General features: G+C 37.4%; 1 protein-coding gene across 1 annotated transcript in view; it reads left to right on the forward strand.

The window, feature by feature from the left end:
* RUNX2 (RUNX family transcription factor 2) overlaps positions 1–24,343 on the forward strand; it is a 138,994-nt gene that overhangs the window by 95,670 nt on the left and 18,981 nt on the right. The window contains exon 5 of the mRNA XM_049765547.1: positions 6,030–6,191. Within this exon, the coding sequence (XP_049621504.1) occupies positions 6,030–6,191 (162 nt within the window). The remainder of the gene's footprint in view (positions 1–6,029; positions 6,192–24,343) is intronic.

The raw sequence follows: 24,343 nt of genomic DNA on the forward strand, positions 1-24,343 counted from the left end.
CATGTTTCTTCAGGAAGTGGAGTTTTGAAATCATATAGGGATCAGGTTAAGGTGACTTTTCAATATTCCAAACACTAATAGTTGCCCACACCCAAGCAAATATCTGATCCTCTGTATATGATAGTGTTATATTTTCTTGTTGACTAAACACATTCAATGTATTTTATAACCTTCCCACCCACCTTTCTAACTAAAAGTTAACTGGTACAGTATTAGAAAATACACTAAAGACATTAGTATTTCTTGGTCTGGGAGAAAGCATGATTAATAAGGAGTACAATTAAGGTTAAATTATTAAAAAGTCAATTGACATGACTAACACGACTATCTTATCCAAGTTGTTGAACTAAACATCAAAGGAAACTTTCTCAAAATTTTGTTCAACTAGCAAAAGAGGTATCAGGTTGGAAACAGAAATAGAGAAAGAAGCTTCAGCAGAGAAGATTTGAACTCTGATACACTTTCATTGGGCTTTTCTGTGTGTTTTGCTCTTTGCTCCTTGATCTCACTTCATCTTCCTAACAACTTTAGGAAGGAGGTGTTCTTATTTTATTCTTCTAATCCATATTAGAAAGCTAGAAGCTTCCATAAATTGCATAATTTGTCCAAGATCACATAGGTCAACCACAGTGGTGCTGAGATTGATGATTCACAGGGAAGCAGAAAAGGTCTGGGGTGTTGAATGGTCATTACTTGTTTGGTTTTGGGGTCATAACTGGCATTTTCAGTTGTTACTCTGACTCCTGAGGGTTTACTCCTGCTAGTTCTGAGGGACCATATGGTGCGGGGATTGAATTCAGGTTTTCTGCATGCTCAGGTTGCACTCCAGCTTGTTGCACTAACTCCTTGACCATTACCCTCTCTTTTTAAAAGTTACACACAGACACAGACACACAGACACACAGACACACACACAACTGTCCTTTTAAAATGATATGGTGAGGGTTGGAGTGATAGCACAGTGATAGGGTGTTTGCCTTGCACATAGCCAACCTGGGACAGACCTAGGTTTGATCCCCCAGCATGCCATATGGTCCCCCAAGCCTGCCAGGAGTGATTTCTGAGTACAGATCCAGGAGTAACCCCTGAGCGTCACAGCTGGATGTGGCCCCTCAAAACAAACAAACAAACAAACAGAAAATGATCTGGTGAAACCCATATGGCAGTTCTTACATCTTATTTTTCTTTTCTCTCCTTAAGTAGGTCAGTAGTCTAAAATCTTTTGATGGTGACCATGAAATGGATTGGCTGCCTGCAGTTGTTCTACAATACCACCACCAACCAAAACAGAGATCTCGTCTCACTTTTTAGGAACAGGATGGAGTTAATTTTTCTAAACTTGAATCTCTTCAAGAAATCTTTTAATAGGGGCTGGAGCAATGGCTTGGTGGTAGTGTGTTTGCCTTGCATGTGCTAATCTAGGACAGACCGCGATTCGATTCCCCGGCATCCCATATGATCCTCCAAGCCAGGAGCGATTTCTGAGCGCATCACCACGAGTAACCCTTGAGCATCACTGGGTGTCGCCACCCAAAAAGAAATCTTTTAATAGCTTGTCCTATTATATATTCTGGCAGTCAGGAAGTTTATGTAAAAGTTTATGTTTATGTAAAAGCTAAAATCTCATTAAGAGAACTTCTTTTATAGTTGAAGGGGAAGTTGGAGAACGATGAATTTCTACCTTATTAGTATATAATAAAATGCCATTGCTCCCAAGACACCCTGGATGGTTCCTTGGATGGTTGTTCACTGAGCACCTGCCTCATGCCAGGTTCTGCATTCAACTGTGCTGAGTCTGATAGAAAAAAAAAATCTTCAGTAGAAATAGCATCCTAGCTAGATACAGATTTTTAATTTCTTTAATAGTAGTGAGGATGATTTGTCCCTCTCTGTATATTATTTAGTCCCTATGATGTCTTTCTGAGATAGTATTATCGTCTTCATTTTACAGATGAAGAAAATCACAGTTGAGTAACATGAGCATATCATGTCATGAAGCTGGCCCACAGTCATGTGAGCTTTCAAAGGGAATAATGATGGTTTTAACATCCCACTTCACAGTTATCAAAATGCTTTTACTTAAAATTACCTAATCTAATTTTGTAAGCAAAATGACAGTAGTTATTATTTTACTCACTTTTCACATGGCCACAATCACCTGCATCTATTATGTACTTTAATATTAAGGGTGTCAGGTAATGGGAAAGATAAGACCAAGCTCAAAGTATGCTCACAATGGCCCTAATAAATGTTATTATTATTTCCCCTTTACAGATCAATGTCTGTGGTCTCTACAGTTTAAACAACTTTTGTTAGTGTAGAGAGCTGTTATTCAAGCCTAGGCTTGTCTGCCCAGCTAGCATGCATGACCTCTTTGTAATATTCACTTGATGATGTTATCATTTTCCAGATGAGGAAACTTAGGTTTGGAGAGTTTAGCTGAGATCATCCAGCATATAAATAGCAGAGCAGAGACTCTAACTCAGAACTTCTTGTGTTTCTTCTTCTTCTTCTTCTTCTTCTTCTTCTTCTTCTTCTTCTTCTTCTTCTTCTTCTTCTTCTTCTTCTTCTTCTTCTTCTTCTTCTTCTTCTTCTTCTTCTTCTTCTTCTTCTTCTTCTTCTTCTTCTTCTTCTTCTTCTTCTTCCTTCTTCTTCTTCTTCTTCTTCTTCTTCTTCTTCTTCTTCTTCTTCTTCTTCTTCTTCTTCTTCTTCTTCTTCTTCTTCTTCTTCTTCTTCTTCTTCTTCTTCTTCCTCCTCCTCCTCTTCTTCTTCCTTTTCCTCTTCCTCCTCCTCCTCCTTGTTTTTGCTTTGGGAGCCTTCCCTGAGGGCTTATTTCTGGCTCTGATGTCAGGGATCACTTGTGGTGGGATTTGAAGAACCATATAGTTTGCAGGGATTGAGCCAGGTCAGCTGTGTGCAAGGCCAGAATGTTTCCCATTTTACTGTCTCCAACCCATCTTGTTTGACTTCACTCATTTTAATCATTCTTTACAGTTCTTTCTCACAGTCGTTTTTTCTTACTGGTAAGCTGGGAGCCCTGTAACACCAGCAACAAAATGCTACCATGACAGTTTGAGTTTATGGGGTGAAATTTACTTGAGCAGGAAGCCACCAAGTTAGGTTAGAACTCAATTTTATGTTGAATCTTGTATATCCAGTTCTGTGGTTCTTTTTCTTTTTGTTCTTTGAAAATAATTGCTTGAGAGAAGTCTTGCTTTTATGGGCTCCTTTCTAGTTCTGTAAGGAAGGAGTCTTTTCCCATCTGAAGATCATTTGCCATTTTTCTGCATGATGCATTACATTAGTGGGGGCAAAACAAGGAAGTATGTCAATATCAGGTAATTAATATGGACCATTCACTCACATTTGAACTTCTGCCAATCTATACAATCTTTTGGACATTTTACAGCATAAAAGTTTATTGTTTTAATGATGAAGGATCCTGTAGATGTTTGAAGGAAATTCTTGCTTATTCTTTAATAGAGCTACACTTTTATTGAAATTGTAAACTTAGGTCACTTAAAATTGAATTGGATTGAGTTTTGTATGTATCTGTTGATATAGTAAATAGCGGATAAATATCCAGTACTATTTAATTATTTTGACTCAAGAGAGGTATGCCCTACTTACAGTCTTTAAATAGTTTCTGAGTTGAGCAAATAAATAAGAATTGGCTAACAGTGAACTGCTTTGACTGTATAGAAAAAAAAATGACAGAATGAAAAAAGCAGCATCTTAGAAAACCTGCCCTTTATTCTAAGTTTTAATGTTTAAATACATTGAATTCAAATGTTAAGTTTTTGAAAGTAAGCTTTCATTTTCAGAGGCTCAGAGGAGATGTGTGGATAATTATAAACTAGTTTCAAATGTATTAACTTCGATTTTGATGTGCTTTATTTATTTTTAAATTTTTGTCAAATGTGTTTTCACCACAGAACTATTTGTGGGTCAATAAGTGTTTCATTTATTTATTTATTTATTTATTTATTTTTGCTTTATAAACACAAATGACTATTTGTACCTCTGTATTAATCTTCTCTTCTTAGTTTCTTCAATTCTCATTTACCTGTGATTCAATACTTATACGCCACCTCTGTGTATAGGTGAAGAAATTGAGGTTCAGATGGCTACATAATTGACTCAAGATTACAGAGTCAGAAAATAGAATTATAAAATTTGTACCTAATTATGCACATTCCAATTTCTGTCAATATTTTTATGTACCAGACGTTTTAAGAACATCCTGATACATATTTAGAAACTTCCTAGTATATTTAAATTTAAAAATGAGTAATTTTTTAATTAGCAAAAAAAAAAAAAAGATAAAGTTGTTCCTCATTCTATTTGTTTAGACCTCAACTTAGAGCAAAAATTAGTTTGAAATTAACTTTTTTATACTGCAAATTTATGGAGGTTTTTGTTTGCTTGTTTTGTTTTTTGTTTTTTTGGCCACATCCATTGACACTCAGGATTTACTTTTGGCTATGCGCTCAGAAATAGCTCCTGGCTTGGGGAACCATATGGGACTCCGGGAAATCGAACAGAGGTCTGTCCTAGGCTAGTGCTTACAAGGCAGACGCCTTACCTCTAACGCCACTGCTCTGGCCCTATAGTTTTTTTTTTTTAAATAAACAATGATAGCTTTTGTAACAAATCTGCTTGGCCTTGGGTTTGTATCAAGAAACTTTTTAGAGATATGTCAAGACCTATTTTAATCTTAAATGCTAACCCTTAACTTTTTGACTACACAACAGTTGTATTCTTGCAATGACTATGTAACACCATGCCAATTCACAATAAGTACTATTTTAAGACCCATTCTAGTAGGACTAAAATTTTTGCCATTTCTGTTTGGGATATTTTCTTATTGTCAGAAACTTCTATTAGTAGACATTTGAGTTTAAAATGAAATATTTTTAAAATTGAGGCCATACCTCGTTGTGTTCAAGGGCTTACTCTAAGTCTTCTCTCAGATACTATTCCTGAAGGGTCTCAGGAACCATATGGAATCTGGGATTAAATCTGGGTCAGTCACATGCAAGACAAATACCCAACTCAACTATACTAACACTCTGCCAAAGCTTCATTGTATTCTTTTTTTTTATGATTTTATTTTGTGGAAGGGGTTGGGTCACACATCTCAATGCTCAGGTTGGGTTATTCTTGGCTCTGAACTCAAGAATAACTCCTCGCTGGTCAGAGGACCATATGAAAGGCCAGGGGTTGAACCTGGGTTGGCCATGTGCAAAGCAAGCACCTTATGAACACTGTACTATTCATCAGTCTGACCCTGCTTTCTTAAAGGTAATTTTCTGGCAATTAGCATGAGGATAGTGCATTCTTCTTTTTTTTTCTCTTCTTTCATTCTCCTCCCACCTCCCTTCCCCCCATTTCATCTTTGTAATCACCTACTCTCTAATGCTCATACTGGAAAGTGCTATTCTGTTGATCTGCCTGGAATGACAGTGCTCAGTGCAGAGATGGAATCATGTGCACTAAAAACCCCAAAACAAAATAAATAATTTTAAAAAACAAACCCAACAGCATGCCTGAAAATAGGAGTTAGATAGACAGCAATATTGCACACAATCTATGGGTTATTTACCAAGTTACTTTTCAGAACTATTCTTTTTTCTAACTACAAAAAAGTATTACTTATTCACTGGAGTGATATTAGAAACTAACTAAAATACAATATTGCAAATGCAACTTTGTAAAGATAAAGAAGCAGATTACTTTATAAATGATAGTCATACTTTCCAAATAAAAATATTTAGGTATTGAAGAGGTAAATAGTGGTTAGGCTTAGCATATTTTGTTGCTTTCATGATGCTAGAAAGTCCAGAAACTATTGCATTATTCTGGGCTCAAATGGATAGAGTTGCAGGGCATAAATAGTTCTATCACATTTGTATATATACACAAACATGCATTTATACATTATGCATTCTTTATCCGTTTTAAGTTTGTGTTGCATGTTCTAAGGTCACTGTAGCCATTACTAAAGACTTTTCTCTTTTCTTTCCTAGATCCTAGGCAGGCACAGTCTTCACCACCATGGTCCTATGACCAGTCTTACCCCTCCTACCTGAGCCAGATGACATCCCCTTCCATTCACTCCACGACTCCATTGTCCTCCACACGGGGCACTGGGCTTCCTGCCATCACCGATGTGCCCAGGCGCATTTCAGGTAAAGACCATACTTGAACTATAAAACCCACTTCCTATGGAGGGGTGGAGCTGGGGGCTGCAGGATGGGCTAAGGGTGTCTTATACAGGCATGTGGGCACAGGGCATAATGGCTGGTCAAAGGGTCTTCTGACTGATGGGGTAAAGAAATCCTCCAGCACTTTCAGTCAAGAGACTAAAACTTCCCCCAAGATGGCCCAATTTTGTTAAGAAGCTGCAGAGAAAGTGCCACCAGTTTTAGTTTGTGGAGTTTATCTCTCTGGCGGGCACACTCTCATAACCACGGCCTTCTTTTGAGGCTCTTTTGCCAGGCCTTCCTCTGCTATGTTCCTTTCTTTTCTTAACATCTGCTTCTAGAACAAATTATGGAAGGAAGGCCCATCACTCCATATATAAGTAGGAGTCCAGGGTAGCCAGTTGCAAATAAAATATTCATGTTTAAGTGTTTAAGATTCTTTGGGGTTTTTTTGGGGGGTTGGAGGGGCACATCCAGTTGACTCTGCATTCAGGGATCACTCCTGACTGGGCTCAGAGTACCCTATGGGATACCAGGGTTTAAGCCTGGGTTGGCTGTTTACAGTCAAGCACCTTACCTCCTGTACTATCTCTCCAACCCCATGTTTAAGATTCTTATCAGAATTCAGACCTTGGAAATGCACTAGGCTTGGCAGAGTTTTAGAAAGTACCATGTGCCTTTCCATGAAGAGGGGTGTTGTGCTCGATGTAGCAGTCCCCAAACCTGCACTTCTATCCCTCCAAAGGTAGAATTGGTAGCTCAGAGAGAGACTTGTGGCATTGCCATCTGACCTCCCTCTCTGTCATGCAGAATTGCTGACAGAGGGCCCCCAAAGTATCCACAAATACTTGATATGGGCCAAAGGAGAAGAGGTGAAAGTTTTAGGTTGGCTCTGTAAATAACAACAACAAAAATTTTCTGAGCACACCACCCTGCAGACCACAACATTAGCCCCCTCTATAAAGATATTAGACCCCAAAAGTCTCACACACTTAGATCCCTTATTTGTCAGCCACTTTTCTCAGCGTTCGGGGCCCATGCACCTGTTTGACTCCTGGCCAGGTTAATGCTTTTCTTTCTTTCTCTTTGTGTTTCTGTCTCTGTTTCTCTCCCTCTCTCGTTTTCTGCAAAGCTCGAAGCCGTTACTCACTCCGCTGAGTTGCATCACTGACAAGCTGAAGCCCCACCAGCAGGCTTGCAGGTTTTGATTAGTTCAGACTCCTTTATTTCTTTCAACTTGGGAGGAGGGAAGGCTTTCTTTCTCCAGCAAATAGCAGGAAAGGGCTCTTTGGTCCTAGTGCCTTCACATTTTCGGCAGCAGATGGACTCCCATAGGGGTGAGTGGGGAACGAAGAAGGGGGGAGGGAGACCTGCCAATTTATTTGTGAGAATATTTCACTGATTTGTGTCTGACTGCTATAAGTATTTTAATAAACCACGTGGTACTTATTGGGGTTTGTGTAGAGTGTAGAATTCTAGTAGTCGTTCCCCTTGGCAGGCAGGCGTTCATACCTCCTTTAGGCACAAATCAATTAAGATGCAGGAAAGGATGACTAAAAGTACAAGGTTAATGAGAATTGATGTGGGTGTGGGTGGTATTGAATTAGTTCTGCTAATTCCTACTGAGTTCATACTGTTTCACATAGGGCCAAAATAACACTGTGCCAGGACAGATTAGTGAAAACTTGCTTCTGTTTAGGGTTCTCTGGGGCTTCCTTCTGTCTGTGGCTAAGGCAGATTTTGCCACTTGTCTCTGTAGCAGTGCCTGGGATACAACTTCAGGGAGTGTGTATAGCATGAAAGATACTTATACACAGCATTTTTCCTGTGGAAATGCATATTAACATCCATGGAAAGCTGTTGATAATATCACTGAAGAAATGCTGAGGAAGTGGACAGGCATCAGTTCTAACATTTACATATGTAATATAGGACTGCCAGATTATTTTCAGTATATTGATAGTTACTTAACACAGTTTCATAGATGAATACAGTACAGTTCTCATTTCATAGAGGCAGAAACTGGTTAATTACCCAACTGTAAATGAGGCCCAAAGTAGCAAAGATCCTCTGCTTTAAACCAGTTTAAAACTGAGCTTAGTCCAGTTTGTTCCTCCTGTCCTAAACAGTTCTCTGAGTGATTATTGGCAGTAACATGGTGACAGGGTGGCACTGCTCTATAAACATTAAAGTGAAGAGAACAGAACATCATCATGTCAGCTGGTAGGGAAGCAGGAAGAAGGAACTAGTGGACTGTCTGTGAACTGAAGGAGTGCTGTTTCTCTGTCCTTGTTCTGGGTGTGGACTTGTGCCTGGACCCCAGAATACTCCCTGGTAGACTCTGGGGAGGGCTCCATTTTTAATTCTCATGGGTCAGTTTGAGGAATATTAGAAGTTGGTCCCATTGGTTTTAAGGTGCCAAAAAAGTTGCCTAGCTTCTTTTCTATTTCTTCCTTCAATGTCTGAATCTGTCTCCTGATCCATGACATAGAAGGATCCTGAAGATTAGATACTTTTGAGAACTTTTATTTGTGCTTTAGAATAAACCCTACAGGTTTATACATGAGCCTGTCCATGTTCTACACTCACTAATAGCTGTAACTATTTCCCTGCAATGTCACAGTCAGATGAAATGGCATCTTCATTTGTATGTCCATGCAAACCTAGACTGACTTTTCAAGATGTTTTCCAGACCAGTTCATATACTTTTAGTCTAACAAAATCACAAAAGGACGCACTAATGACTTTGTTTAAGAAATAATAAAATCTCCACACTTAATAGGATTGAAGTTTGAGATTCAGTTCAAACACATATTAAGCAAGTTTCTTACTTCTCTGAAACATTATTTGTAAGATAGAATATAAGCTCTATAGCTCTATCTTTAGGGTTTTTCTGAAGATGAAATGAGATGCTTTATAAAAAATGTTTTAGGGAGTCCTACAATAAAAATGTGCTAAATATGGCAAGGGAAAGATTTCAAGGAGTTAGTGTGCTTGCATTGCATGGGAGAGACCTTGTTATGGACCACATGGTCCCCAACCAAGCTCCCAGGATCATCCTCTGAGCACCAGATGGTAGGTAGCAATCCCACCATTTTTGGTCTCCCCCCAAAACAAAACAAAACAAATGCTAGGGATGGAGGCATATTATAAGGGTTAAGATACTTACCCTACATGCAACCAATCACCGGCATAGGATATGGTCTCCCAACTCACTAGGAGTGATTCCTGATTTCAGGAATAGGACTTAGCCCTGACCATAGCTGGGTATGACATCCCCTTCCCCAAAATGGCATTAAATAAATGAGGTTAACATGAAGGTAAACTTTTCTTTTGTAAAATTTATACATCTAGTGTCTTGGTAGTGTGGCTCCAGTTTTAGAGACTTCAGTCAGGCATGGCTTTGGGTCCCTGATCACTCAGCTCTGTTGGAAATAACTCCCACACACCAAATTATATCTTGGTATCATTTATAGGTCAGCTCTAACTTATTTAGGTAAATAAAAACATAAGGAGAAATATCTGCTTTACAAAATGAATTATCATAGAGCATATTAAAAATAAAAATAATTCTTTCATTACAGAGCATGTGTCTTGCATGTGAAATCCTAGATTGGATCCCTGGCTCATATACACATAATGTAAGAAAAATATTTTAAGGAAAATAGATGTGTTTAACAAGTTAATACTCACATGGCATTTATACAGCACTTCACATAGTATCTAGGTAGTAGACATACGCAAGTGTTTGACATTGTTCTTATATTGTAGATTTATAATCAATATTTATAGAGTTAAAAGCAATTGAGAGCCATTCACAAAAGGCTAGTTAAGCATTCAGAGAAAATAACTGTTCAATTACAATGTTGGAAAATAGAAAATGTCAAATTACACTTAAATTGGGAATGAAAATATTTTTCCCAAGGGATCACAGGAATAAAAACAACCAGAAAGAGTCTTCAAAAGAGCTAAATTCCTAAAAAATAATATTTCACTCTTTCATCTGAAAAACCCATTCAAAGTCAGGCCATGTTTTAATATATTTGAAGACTTCAGAGAATCTAGCTTCTTTCTATTTTGAAGTAGTATTTCAGTCATGGCTACAAATGCCAGAACTTAATGACTATAATTAGGACAGTGATATTGTATTCTAAAGGCTTGTGTAGTGAAATCCTTTATGGAAATAAAATAGAAAAATATTGGATAAAACAAAAGTAGAAAAATTCAAAGTAAAAATAAACCAAGAAATAAATAGGATAAAATGGTAAAATTGTGTTTCCCATGGCTTTACCATGAAGAAAGAGATAGAACTAGGTGTCTTGAAGTTCAGAAGTGCAACATATTCAAGAAATATTTTTTAGCCCAGAGTAACCTTGACTCATAAGAATAGCTGCAGTTGCATTTTATGAATTAATAACACATTATTTTGTATTATTAATTAAAATGGTCTGTAATATGCATTTAATTTATATTCAGCTGAGTTATAAAAAAATCAAACCCCACTTATCAGAAGAAACCAATCTTGTGACATTAGAGGGCAGAAAAAGTCATGTTGGGTTGGTTCTCCTCCCCCACAGGATTTATAATAATAATATAGCCTCATTGTAAAATAATATGGATTAGAGAAGCACCCCTTGCCCTTAATTATTTTTATACATCATCTTATTCCATCTTACGAGGTCTTCAAAGACAATTCATCCTGCATGTTTTGTTCTTCAAACTTACTATCATTGACTATATTAATGAGCAAGGTGTGTGGCGAGGCACAGACTGCCTGAACCACTGCATGCTGCATGTCTTTATCTTTGTCATAACATTATCACCTGTGCCATTTTTTGATGTTCAAAGTGCTCGTGAGGCTTGCTAACAGATTATAATTATTTTGTAATTAAATTACAAAATACTATGTAAATAATTACTGACCTCCAAATGTATTTTATATAATTACCCTACGATGAAAAAGAAACAAGGCTGTTTGCGAGTTTGATTCTTTGACTAGTGAGCAAGGGTGTGAACTTATTGTTAAGTTTCCTCAAAAAAAACCCAGTGTAGCATAAATCAACTGGGCTGCAAATAGCACTACCCCACCCATACATATGTGTGACGTCTTTTAGATTAAATGCTAGTTTTTAGGGTAGAGGAGGTGGAGAGAGGATTTGCACAGGTATTTTTTTTAAGTATTTTAAATTTTACTTTAGTTTTAAAATAATATTTTAATTCAAAGCATTGTAATTTACAAAGTTCTTTATAGTTGTTTTAGACATGCAATATTTCAGCACCAATCTCACCACCTGCATCAACCTCCCTTCACCAATGTACTCAGAATCCATCCTCTACCATCACCCCTCATCCCAGCCTGCCATCATAAGAGGCATCTATATAAGTTGGATGTTAAAGTTTTGGTATCATTATTTCATTGTTGTGACTTAGTGGCATAGATATATAGTTCTTCACCCCACCAATATACCTGAGTCCTCTTGGTCCCTGTCCCTATTTCATATCTGTCTTTCTCCTCCACTCAATTTCTTTTCTTCTCCTCACTATACACTGGGACCTTTGCACTGGCACTTTTTATTTTATGTGGTCTGGCTCATTGTTCTTGTGGACTGCTCTGATTTTCTTCATGTCTCTTAGCGACACAATTTCAGCAACACTGGGAAGTTGTGGTGGCCTCGGTTACTCTGGGAGAACCATAGCAGGTTATACCTTTAAAAGTTTTCACATAAGACCATTAAGAGCTGTCATATTTTTGAAGTTTTCTCCCTTCGGTTTAAACAAATAGTCTTGAATATCTTCTTTCAAAATATTTAAAGGTCAGAAATTTCCACTTAACTGCATAGGGAAAAACATGGCTCCATTATTATGATATTTGTTTGCTAGATTCTAATATATCTAAAGGTCAGCAAAATAGAATTTCGCCTATCAACTCTAATAAAATTACTAAAAGTATTTTGACACTACCATAAAATCATAAAATTGCCAGTAGAGGGAAAACCCATGCAATCACTTAAAGTATCAGAAGGCTTGTTCTGTGTCATTGCAAGCCCAGTGGCATTTGATGTAGTTTATTGTGAAATGTCCCATACCATCAACTGTCTGTCAAGTCTACTGAGTCAGGTTTGGAAACTAGAAGCTTTAGTAATGTGCCAAGCATGTGAACATTTATTTTAGCCTGGCCAATCTTCACTCACAGGAGGGAGTGACGCCTTAAGAGAGGTTAAAAGGAAAATGCCAGCAATTAATACTAATAAACCAGAAAGTTAAAGAAACTAATAAAAACAGTAGAACATTTTTACTTTATACTAAAAAACATTCCTCTATTAAGAGCCACCTGTTTGGTGGACACTCTGTTATCAGAGCAGCCGTGGGCTAGTCATTAAGTTTAATAGAAGCCACTCATGTTTCGGAGAAGTTCTCTGTTTAAAGCCACAGAGGGGGAAGCTATTAAGTTTAATGGACCCTAAACTAAAGCAAGTCCTTTGTTACCAATTGAATATGCAGTAGTCTTCTCTATTATATTGATTGTGATTGGTTGGTTGGGTTACTGCTGTAATTCTTTTTCTGAGCTAATCTAAACAGATTTGTAATCATATTGAACTGCAGAGTTACAGAGTTATTCATTATTAAACATAAGGCACACAATTTTCCAACCAATCCTGTCACCAATGTCCTCTTCACCAATATCTCCAATTTCCCTCTTGTTCCCCAGTCTGCCTCTAGAGAAGACACTTTTCCACTCTATCGTCATCCTGGGATCTTTTCCCTAAGTTTTCTCCCCCTGCCATCTTCAATTCACTGGCAAGTTTCCTGCTGAAGAATATGTTTGCCTTCTTCAAGCTGACATTCTTCTTTCTTCCTCAAAACATATGTTCTTCTCTAACATGAGTAGATGGTATCTTTTATGATTATCTCCCCCCTCCCCACCTCAGTTTCCTTTATATTTTGAGTGACTGGTGCTAAGGACCAAAGAGGAGGTTGGAGAGAGGTGGCTTCGCTGACAAAGTTGACAGAGCTGGGTTGCATGACTAAATCCACTCTTACTTGTAGCTAGTTGTAGGTGCCGGAGTGCCTGGTTTGATTCTGAATTTTATTCATGGTTCAAGTCCATTGTTTCTGTGAAGTTGTTGTCTTGATACATGAACAACTCTCCTTTTTCATGGAGAAAAGACCGAGTAATGAAAGATATCATGTGTTTGCAGGAAAGACAAAGCTATAGGTAACTATTGAAAAAGTGGCCACATTCTTCTTTTAAAAGAAAACTTAGAAGCCTGCTTGTCCCTTCATGAACATTATTCAAGTTAGTCTAGTCTTCTAATGACACAGTGGCTTCTGTGGTTTACTGGGATTATAAGAGTGGGAGAATGCAATTTAACAGAAGGAATCTGAGTTTTAGTTTCATAACCAGAATCCTTTGCACTCTTCCCAGATCTGTCATTTAGTGGGCTGTGCCTCAATGGTTTCATGTAAGCTCACAATTGTTTGTCCACATTTCCCAGAGTAACGGTTATCTGGTTCATAGGAATTTAGTAAGAAAGTTTACCTTATGCAATAAATAAGATGGAAACCTAGATGATATTGTAGTTTAGAAAGAGGAGAAATGTACTATTTTATGCATTTCTTTTGAAATTGACTTTTTTTTTGTTTAAGGACAACAGAAAATTTGAACACAAAGCACAGAGTTCCTCTAGTCTTGCTCACCACATTGTCGCTTGCTCTTATTTTTAATATTTTGCTTTTCTGTGGTACATGTGTTACAATTAATGAGCTAATTACAAGTAAGTTATTAATTAGCACCCTTAGTTTGCTTTAGTGTTTTGTGTTTCTGTGGGGTTTGCCTAAACAGCATAGTATCATCTATCCACTGTTAGACTTTCAAACAGAATGGTTTCATTAGCCTAAAAATCCTCTGTGTGCCACTTATTTATACCTAATATCTGCACCGTCAAACCTCCCTACTTAAAAAACTTGGCAATCATTTACCTTTTTCCCTAGGTCTGCACTCTTGCTTTTTAGGGAATATTTTATAATGGGGATCATACCATATGGACCTTCAGCAGACTAGCTTCTTTCATTTTTATCAATGCACATTGATTCCTCTATAGTTTTTCATGGCTTTGTTGCTCATTTCCTTTTATCACCAAATAATATTCCATTATGAGAATGCTATTATTTATTTGTTTATTTATTCATTTTGTGGTACAAGGAATTGAAGTTAGAACCCCAGACATGCAAAGCAGATGTACTACTATGTTTTTGAAAGCCTACAGACTCCTCTCCTTGCACCTCAGAGGATGACTAAGCCATTTCCTTTTGTCACAGGCTTTCTCAATAATATTTCTTGTTAGGAAGCATCTCCTACATTCCTTTCTGGGAAAACTTTTCCTCTATCACAGTTGCCAACCATTAACTATATTGTGGTTTTCCACTGTTTCAGCGCTTTACTTACTTAATTTTGTTAGGTCTATAGGCGAATTTCTAAACAGTTATCTTTAGGTGGTTATTTCTGTCAGTTCAAGAACAGAAGAGACTCAGCTAAAAATAACAACCATTTGAAATGGTTCCTCTCTTGGTCCGGAGTATTCTTTTCTCTTAAGAATGCCTGACCTGAAGAGCTATTATGCATATCACTGTATCTAAAGGGAAAAATGGAAGGGTGAGAGACAGATATTGGTGACAGAGATAAACTGAGAGACAGAGAGAGAGAGAAAGAGAGAGAACGAAAGAGAGAGAGTCAAAAAGTCTGCCATAGAGGCAGGCAGGAGAGAAAGCAAGGTGGAGGGAAGGAAATGAGGACATCGGTGGTGAGAAATGTGCCCTGGTGAAGGGGGTTAGACATTGTATGACTGAAAATAATGAACACCTTTGTAGCTGTGTATTGCACAATGATTCAATAAAATTATTTTATTAAAACAAAAACAAAAAACAAAACACCAACAGTGTGCTGTGCCTGCCATTGTCTACACCAGCCCACTGCTCTGCATTAGGGCCTCCTTGAACCTTTCATGGATCACTTCCCTTACCCATCCCTTTCTTCCAAGTGAATCATTCTTTTACATACTCTCGTTTCTCTTCCCTGCACTCTCGTGTACCTTGGAATGCATGTCAGCTGATCACTCGCTTTTTCCTTCTCTAAGAAGTTTATTGCTCAAAGACAGGCTGCACGTCTTCCACCTTCTTGCCTACACACAAGCCTGGGTTTGGACACATAGTAGGTGCTTAGTAAATGGCTAGTGAAATTACTGTGTGTAGGAACACAGGCAAAATAAAGCAGGAAACAAGGCATGTCGAAGAAAAAAGGGGAAAAGAAGGAAAGAGCATTTTGTTCACCTGGAACAACAAAGAAAGGGCAAAATGAGAAACGTTTCTTGCTGATAAGGACAGGAAATAGCACAGTAAGAGTGTGCATAAGCAGTATATATTTTTATCTCCAAGTCTTTTTTTTTGCAATGTGTTTCAGATTTAGAACACATATCAAAACTGCATCTGCTTCCAGAACTTGCTGCTAACAGTTAGTAATCATGCCAAAACATACTTTCGGTCCAACTTGAAACCAAATGATCAAATAGAACTTTTTTATTCTTAATTTGGAATCTGACATAATTTATAGCCATCATATAATAAAGTGTCAAAGTCCTTTCTGAGAAAAACACGATAGAAATGGAATTAACCATACTGTAAACTGAAACAAGACTTCCTCTAAATAAAATAGAAGATCTAGTTTGGATGACTGGTTTTCTCACAAAGCCTTATCTTCAGACAGAATCCCCTCCCTTTTCTTTAACTTTTGCCATATGTCAGGGTCTCATGTCACCTCAACTTCCTATCCCTGAACTCTGGGCTCACTGAAGTTTTCAGTGTCCTCCATCATACCTGGCTCCCAGGGCACCCTTTATTTATTCTTGGTCTGTGTCACGGCAAGCTAGAGTGGCTTTTGTTCTTAGAGTAATCACAGTCACGCTAAACTTTTCTCATACCAGCCACTTTCTGCCAAGCTGCCATTATTCTGGCTTTTTCTTTTACAGTTTTTTTTTGGGGGGGATTTTAGATATAAAAATGTGTTCTCAAGTTATATTAGTTATTTTTTCTTTTTTGGGGGGAGGTGTTCTCCAAATTAATGTACAAATTGCCTGGGGAGCACATTGGCTGAAATGTTTTAATGCCAGGACATCCTAAGGATGTGTTGCCTCTCTGGTTCTGTGATGCCAGGTAGTACTTAGGGGACCATATGGTGCCAGAAATCAATCTGGTGTCCGCCATATTTATGGCAAGAACCTAATCCCTGTACTATCTCTGTGGCCCTCCGTTAAGCTTTATCTTAATTCAGCTGATAGCTCTGTTTGTCATGATCATTTTGGATTTTTAACTATCATCCAGTGCCTCTTGCCTTTTGGGTTGTTTTCTGGCAACCCATTTCCATGTCATCACACAAAATTCTTTGTTCATACTTGAAATGTGCTGATGCAAACAATGAATAAAAACAAAATGGAGGCCTAAGATAGCTCAAAAGACTGAGTAAATGCTTTTGCTTGTAAGAATCCTGGGTTCTATGGGGCTCGGAGAGATAGCACAGTGGCGTTTGCCTTGCAAGCAGCCGATCCAGGACCAAAGGTGGTTGGTTCAAATCCCGGTGTCCCATATGGTCCCCCATGCCTGCCAGGAGCTATTTCTGAGCAGAAAGCCAGGAGTGACCCCTGAGCACCGCCGGGTGTGACCCAAAAACCAAAAAAAAAAAAAAAAAAGAATCCTGGGTTCTATCTCAAGCTTTGTATAGTTCCCTGCCAGGAGTAATCTCTGAGCACTGAGACCAGCATAGTCTCTGATCTCAGTCAGGTATGACTCAAAACAAAGGAAAAAAAGAAGAAGAAATGGAAGACAATGTATCTGCCCCCTGAGAGCTTTCAGTTTCATTGAGGAGACAGGTGATGCAGATATGAGAATTACCTTTTGCACCAATTTGTGTAGGTTTTAGACTGTACTGAACATGGTCAGGGTTTTATTAAAAGATCTCTCTTGCTCCTGGCTCTCTTAATTCTTATCCAAAACCAACTGAAAACATACTCTGTCAGGGACAGAACATAATTCTGCTCGGTATATACTTTTACTCTGAATTGCTTCAGCAAGTACATTTCAACTTAAAATAATTATACTTGTTGAGACATGTGCGTTTACTATGTTTTTAAGAAATGACAAGAATATATAGATAAGAATATTGTCTTTTCCTACCTAGATTGAGTGCTCCTATGCTAAGGGTCTGAATTTACTCTTTGCCATTTTCCATCATTCCCATTAGATTGAAAGCTTTCCTTGAGCCAAGAATCTAGCCTTAACACTCTGTTTTACTCTCCTTTCTTGCCGTCTCTTTCTCTTCTCTCTCTCTTCTTCCTCTCTCTCCCCCTCTTCCCCATTTTCTTCTATCTCTGTCTCTCCCCCACTTATTTTCCCTCCCCCCATCTTTCTCCTAGTTCCATCCTGTGTGTGTAGGTCTTTGAAAGTACTAAAATGCAGTCAACATCTACTGGCATCAGGAAACCATGGTCTTTCATTGAAAGGCTGATGCCTGTCATTTCCCTTTATATTTTACTTACACAGATGTGGTCCCAACATGTTCTGATCTGATCTCCCTTTAGTGGTAATACAGTATTGTTATCTCTGAGCTATAAAATACATATGTACACATATGTTGTGTTAACCTAGTTGCCACAGTCAGAATTGAGTGTAAGTTCTGTTATTTTGGATATTATTATCAGTCAAGGTAATATCTTTAAAAAGAGAAAAAATAAGAGTGTTGAAGCTCCCATGACTTAATATTATTTTGTTACTTCATTATGTGTAGATTTCTCAGGAATTAGTAATAAATCATTGCTATTAGATAATGAAAATAGAAATTGCATGCTTATTTTAATTTAGTATTTTTTTTCTGGGAGGGTTGTTAATGTGTAGAGAGCGTTTAAAAGTGAAAATTAGAAAGATATATTTGAAAGAAGTAACTAAACCAAAAAATATATTTGTATAATTAAAATGCTATGTGATGAGATGCAAGTGACAGTACTAAGTAGGTCAAAGCCACTTGGGGGACATTTGATTTCAAACAGTTTCAAACTCATCTTTAGACTCCTTTCATGTTTATTTTCTTGAAAAATTAATAGGAAGGCATATAGCAGGGGTCTCAAACTCAATTTACCTGGGGGCCGCAGGAGGCAAAGTCAGGGTGAGGCAGGGCTGCATAAGGGATTTTGCTTTCCGAATATTCGCAATAAAAAATCGCATTAGTAAGAAAAAAAATCGCAAAAAATCTCATTAAACATTTGCATACCCCAAATGGAACTGCTCGGGGTATGCAAATGTTTAATGTGATTTTTTTCTTACTAATGCGATTTTTATCGCGATTATTCAGTAAGCGAATAATCGTGAATACTGCGATATTTGAAGGCTGGCCACGGGCCACAAAATGTTATATGGAGGGCCACAAATGGCCCGTGGGCCGCGAGTTTGAGACCCCTGGCATATAATGTTGAATCAAAATTTAAGTCTAATTGGTGTGAGGCAAATCTTGGATTCCTTTGACTATACTAGACAATTTTTAGAAATGGAACTCTAAAGAAATTTTTGAATCTCAAATCCATGTAAAATATATCAAATGATGCTCCAGCCACATGATCTCTAAGTCTACTACAAGATATATTAACTTTTGCAGAGACTTCGGTCTCTTGAGAGAAACTTAGAAATGCAGCTAAGATGTAGACCAAGTAGACTAGAAAAGATTAATATTTCTTTTAAAAATTTTTATTTAAAGCATTGTGATCTACAATGTTTATTTATAGTTGGGCTTTAGACATGCAGTGTTTCAGCACCAATCCAACCACCAAAGTCAACCTCCTCCAACAATGTTCCCAGAGTCTACCATGCCACCACCACCCTACCCAAGCCTGCCATCATAACAGACCTTTGGGTCTCATGATGTCAAAAAGACTAATATTTCTATAGTCAAACTTTACCACACACTCTCTAACCAAAATGATCATCATTCCAGTTCTCTGTTGTAATTAGTAATAATGCTATCTTTAATGGAATAATAATAACAAATATAATGATGGTTATAAACACTCTACCCTGTGTCAAGGAGAGCCATGATTCATGATAAATCAATAATAAAGCCATTGATGTGGTCCCAATAAACCCAGACATAATTAAGAAGAACCCTTTCTAAATAAAAACTACAAAGGGAACAAAAATAGGGTTGGAAAAGAAGAAAGGTCTGATAATAGTTTTGTGGTATTCATCATTAAAAAAACAAACAAGCCTGTAAGCTCCCAAAATACACCTTAGGCAAACAATACAATCTCAGTGTTGCTTAAAGGAACAGTGGAAAATTGACCTAAAAGACGCCAGGAAGGAAAGAGTTTGATCCGTGGGCAATTACTAGAAAAGATATATAGTTTTCTCTGACCTTATAAGTTGGTAGATGATACAGTTACCATAATTCTAAAAACATTAGTTGGGTATTAATTGTTATTCAGTATTTATATTATATTCTAAAAATATTGGTTGGGTTTTACTTGTCATTTGTACAATCTCTAATCTTTATTTGATTCATTTAGACCATTGCCATTCAAAGTGACCATTTATATAGCTGCCTAATTGTGACCACAGATGTTATTTTGTCTTCTAATTGCATTTATCCTCTATTCTATTCTATTCTATTCTATTCTATTCTATTCTATTCTATTCTATTCTATTCTATTCTATTCTATTCTATTCTATTCTATTTATTTTATATTTCTTTTCTATCTTCTGTGGTCTTTATTAAGCATTTATAAGATTTCCTTTTCTCTCTTTTTTTTGGGGGGGAGGCACACCCAGCGATGCTCAGGGGTAACTCCTGGCTATGCACTGAAAAATCGCTCCTGGCTTGGGGGACCATATGAAACACTGGGGATTGAACTGAGGTCCGTCCTGGGTCAGCTGCATGCAAGGCAAGTGCCCTACTGCTGTGCTACCCACTTCGGCCACCCTTTTCTCTCCTTTCTTAACATATCAATTAGACTTTTTTAAAAAGATATTTTTGTGTGTTTGCCTTAGGGTTTGCAAATCCATTTGCAAACTACTTCAAGTTTACTGTCAATGATACTATACTGATTCAGGGGTAGATGTCCATCTTAGAATCTACATACATCTTTGGACATAGTTTTAAGCTCCTTTGTTAAAAATTGGGAAAATTCTGGATCATACAGAAAGAGAATAGTTTTGTAAAACATTGCCAACATTTCTTCCAAAGTACTGTACTTTTCTGCATTCCCATAAACAATGAATGATATTTCCTATTGTTCACATATGTCTTTATTTTGAGTAGGTTTCTTGCAGATATTATGTTGTTGTGTCTTATTTTTTTTGATCCACTCTGACAATCTCTGTCTTAATTGATGTACTTAGACTACTGACGTTCAAAGTGATTATTGATGTGGTTGGATTAATATCCCTTTGAAGAGTTAGTAAAACCCCAACTAACATCTTTAATTCAGCAAATGATTAAAGCATTTAAATTAAGACATGCTTTCCAAATAACAACTGTTCCCAACATTGATAAAATGGAAGCAGTTCAATAAAATTACGTTGGGCTAATTTCATTGGTCAGAAAGCGATTTCTTCCCAATCCTTAGGCAGATGGTATATTGAGTGATTAAACACTCAGTATCTTTGACCAACCAGCAGTATTTGGTTAGATAGTAAGAAATCTTTCTTTAAAGTTTGGATGTGCCTCGGAATTCTTGATCAGATCATTTAATTTCTGTGGTCTCAACTTCCTCATGTATGAAGTAAGAGTATCACCCTTTATACTATCTAGTATTTCTCAGCTGGATATTCTCCACAGTAATGCTGTTAAGGTTTGAATGTCTGATTATAAAAGAAGGATAGAAAAAGGTCTGAACAGGTGTAGTTCTTTTTATAGTATGATTTGGTAATCATCACATTAGAAAATGAAATGCTGCCATCCATAATAATAATAATAATAATAATAATAATAATAATAATAAAGGGTTTATGGTACTTAATTTGTGAACTAAAATAACAGGAATAACTGCAACAGATGTCAAGAAATGCTTTGCTTTGTGCTTCAGTTGTAATGAGCAGCATCCTATGATCAAGTCAATTAATTCAGAAAACCACATACCCAGTGCTTGACACTTAACTGCAACTGAATGTCTGTTCTGAGGAGAAGACTCATATTGTACATGTGTGCTAGAGACTACACACACATTTGGAAGCTTTGGGTTTAATTCTAAACAAAGAAACTGCATTCCATTGGCATTTTACATACTTTTGTATGTTTGTCATGTAACATATGTTTATCCTCTTTAAAAATGGTTATAATGAAGTAGAATTTATCTTGCTAGAGAAATGAGACTGCTAAACTCAGGGTGGCTGCAAAAACTAGACAGGTGAATTCTGTTACTAATTTAATAAGTGATGTTAGAAAGGCTGAGATTTTTTTTGTTAAAGGAACAAATTACATTTAGAGAAAATAAGATTTGATTTACTGAGAAGTTCCTTTCAGTGAGGCATTGCCATTAGATAAAAAAGATATATTAAAGTGCTTGAGCAATAATACAACAGGTAGGATGTTTGCCTTACATGCATGAGTTCAATCACCAGCATCCATATGGTCTCAACAAGCCTCACCAAATGTGATTCTAGAGTGCAGGGCCAGGAGTAAACCTGAGCACTGCTGCATATGTTCAAAAAGAAAAAAAATATCAAAACAAATTATTTTCAAAATTAAAAGGACTCCTTTATTGAAACTATCTAACATGAATTAACAGTGATGAATAAGATAAAAAAAAAACTTGGAAATTGTTCTACTGGTATTAGATGTTGGCTTTAACCACTCTCTCTCTCTGGAACCACAATCCCTGGACTGAAATTCAGACTTTTTTGATGAGAAAGTGAAGTAATGAATCAACAGGAGTTGGAACTTTCATTATCTTGGTGATGTAGCTCATACAATTGACCAGTTAGTGTGAGGCTCTTTAGTTGAGAAAAAGTTCTAAGCTAGAGATGTAGAGTTGGACTTGAGTTTGGCCCAGGATGTGTATGGCCTCTGCTGATATGGATTAGAAATTTGCACTTGCTAGTATGTGCCATGACAAGTGATGGTCAGATTTTAAGCAGGTTAGTGAACTCAGTGAATTTCACTTTTAACAGGTTCACTCTGGCTGTTCCTTGGAACACTGTGTAAAAGGGTGAAAGAGGCAAGAGGAGCCCCTCCCAAAGACTTGCTATATATTATGGGAAGGGAGGCACTCTGAACTGAAGGGCACATTGCGCTAGTGTCATCAGAACATTTGTCCTTGCTTCCCCCCCCCAATTATCAATTTATCTTAAAAGGATAACCTTACGTCTGATAAAAAATTTTACTCTTTGACCTTTTTCACACACCCCTTTGGGAAGTAGTAATTCAAGTAGTAATTCAATTGTTTGATTTATTAGGTGAATACAGAACCACCAATCTGGAAAAAATCAGGCCAGAAATCCACTTCTGAGGACTGAAATATGTGGTTTATTTTCAGTGACATCAATCTGATCATATCCAGTAGCCTCCCTTTCTTATTGCAATGCAAACATGGATTCATTGATCACAAGTACAAGGAAGACAATAACTTAGGGAACTGACCAGCATTATATATTATTCTCTTCCTCTTAGAATGTAGTTCCTACTGATTCGTTTGACTGCTATTAAGATAAAATAAAATGAAGGGGGCTGGAGAGATAGCACAGCGGTTGGGCGTTTGCCTTGCAAGCTGCCAATCCAGGACAAATGGTGGTTCAAATTCTGGCATCCTATGGTCTCCCCAGCCTGCCAGGAGCTATTTCTGAGCTCAGAGCCAGGAATAACCCCTCAGCACTGCCGGGTGTGACCCAAAAACAAACAAAAAAGATGGGATAAAATGAAAATTATCTTTTGGATGTGACTACATGGTGCTCCCTTGACCTTCACCATGGGAGTGCATGGAAATAACTGTGAAGCAACCAGATCTCTGGACCAGGAGTTTGGGATTATATCAGCCTTCAAGCTGATCTACATCAGAGGAAAGTAGTAAAGCTTTTACCTGAGACACCAGCACTTGTCATTCCTGTGAAGGGAATAAACACCCATGTCAGCTTTCTCACAGAGGACTGAGGATTTGACATAGATGTTAATTTTAAGGAAGAGCTTGAGCAAATAATGGATGAGGAACTAACTTATTCCAAGCAAAATTTTATTGGTACAAAGTCAGGTTAAAGGAAAAAACTTTGGTTAGCTGAGTCTATTAGTCAGCTATCACTTCCTTCCTAGATCTTTAAACTCGTTTCATTTATTTTTTCTCCTTAGACCCTTTTGGTGCTCTAGTAATTAGCTTTAAGATCATGGTTAGGAATGTAGCTCAGCAAAAGAACACTTGCATGTGTGAGGTCTTGGGTGTAATCTCTGGTTCCTCCCCCAAAAGGGTTTTATTGGAGTTATGAGTAGTTTTTCTTTTTCTTAATTTAAAATTAATAGAAATCCTTCCCTCCTTGGATGTCCTTCTCTAATATAGATGTTCTCTTAGACCTCAAATCTGGAATTGCAAGGTATCCTAAAAATAGTTACAAATAAAAATAGTTTGCCAAAGTGCTTTAAAGGGGGGCTGAAATAATATCAGGGCCTGGATGCACATTTGATTTGCCCCCCCCCCATATGCCTTATTTCCTTAATGTCTTTGATGAATTTATTTTGGAATTGCTAAGGATTCAAAACTAGATAACAATCCAGAGAGGGGAAAGCCTGTCCCAGTATGGGAAATCTAGGATAATTCTGAGGCTTTAAAAATGTTACTGAAAGGAACTTTGATAAGCCGGTTGTTTCTTTTGCCTTCAAACCTAGTTTTTAACCTTTTGTCCCTACCTTGTCATTTATAATAGAAGAGTAAATAGAAATAGTAACAGAAGCCAAACCCTTAGTGTGAGGAGGATGTAAAACTCCTAGTGAGAGACAACAGATAATGAGGGAAAAAAAAAAAACTTCAAAAATCAATAGCATTGAAAGACTGTACCTTGCTAAAAACTTTCTCCACAGGAGTCCTGATGGTAAGATCCTCAAGGCACAGGGCATCGAGGTATAT

This window comes from Suncus etruscus, chromosome 18 (assembly GCF_024139225.1).
Source record: "Suncus etruscus isolate mSunEtr1 chromosome 18, mSunEtr1.pri.cur, whole genome shotgun sequence".
In the NCBI taxonomy this organism is placed as follows: Eukaryota; Metazoa; Chordata; class Mammalia; order Eulipotyphla; family Soricidae; genus Suncus; species Suncus etruscus.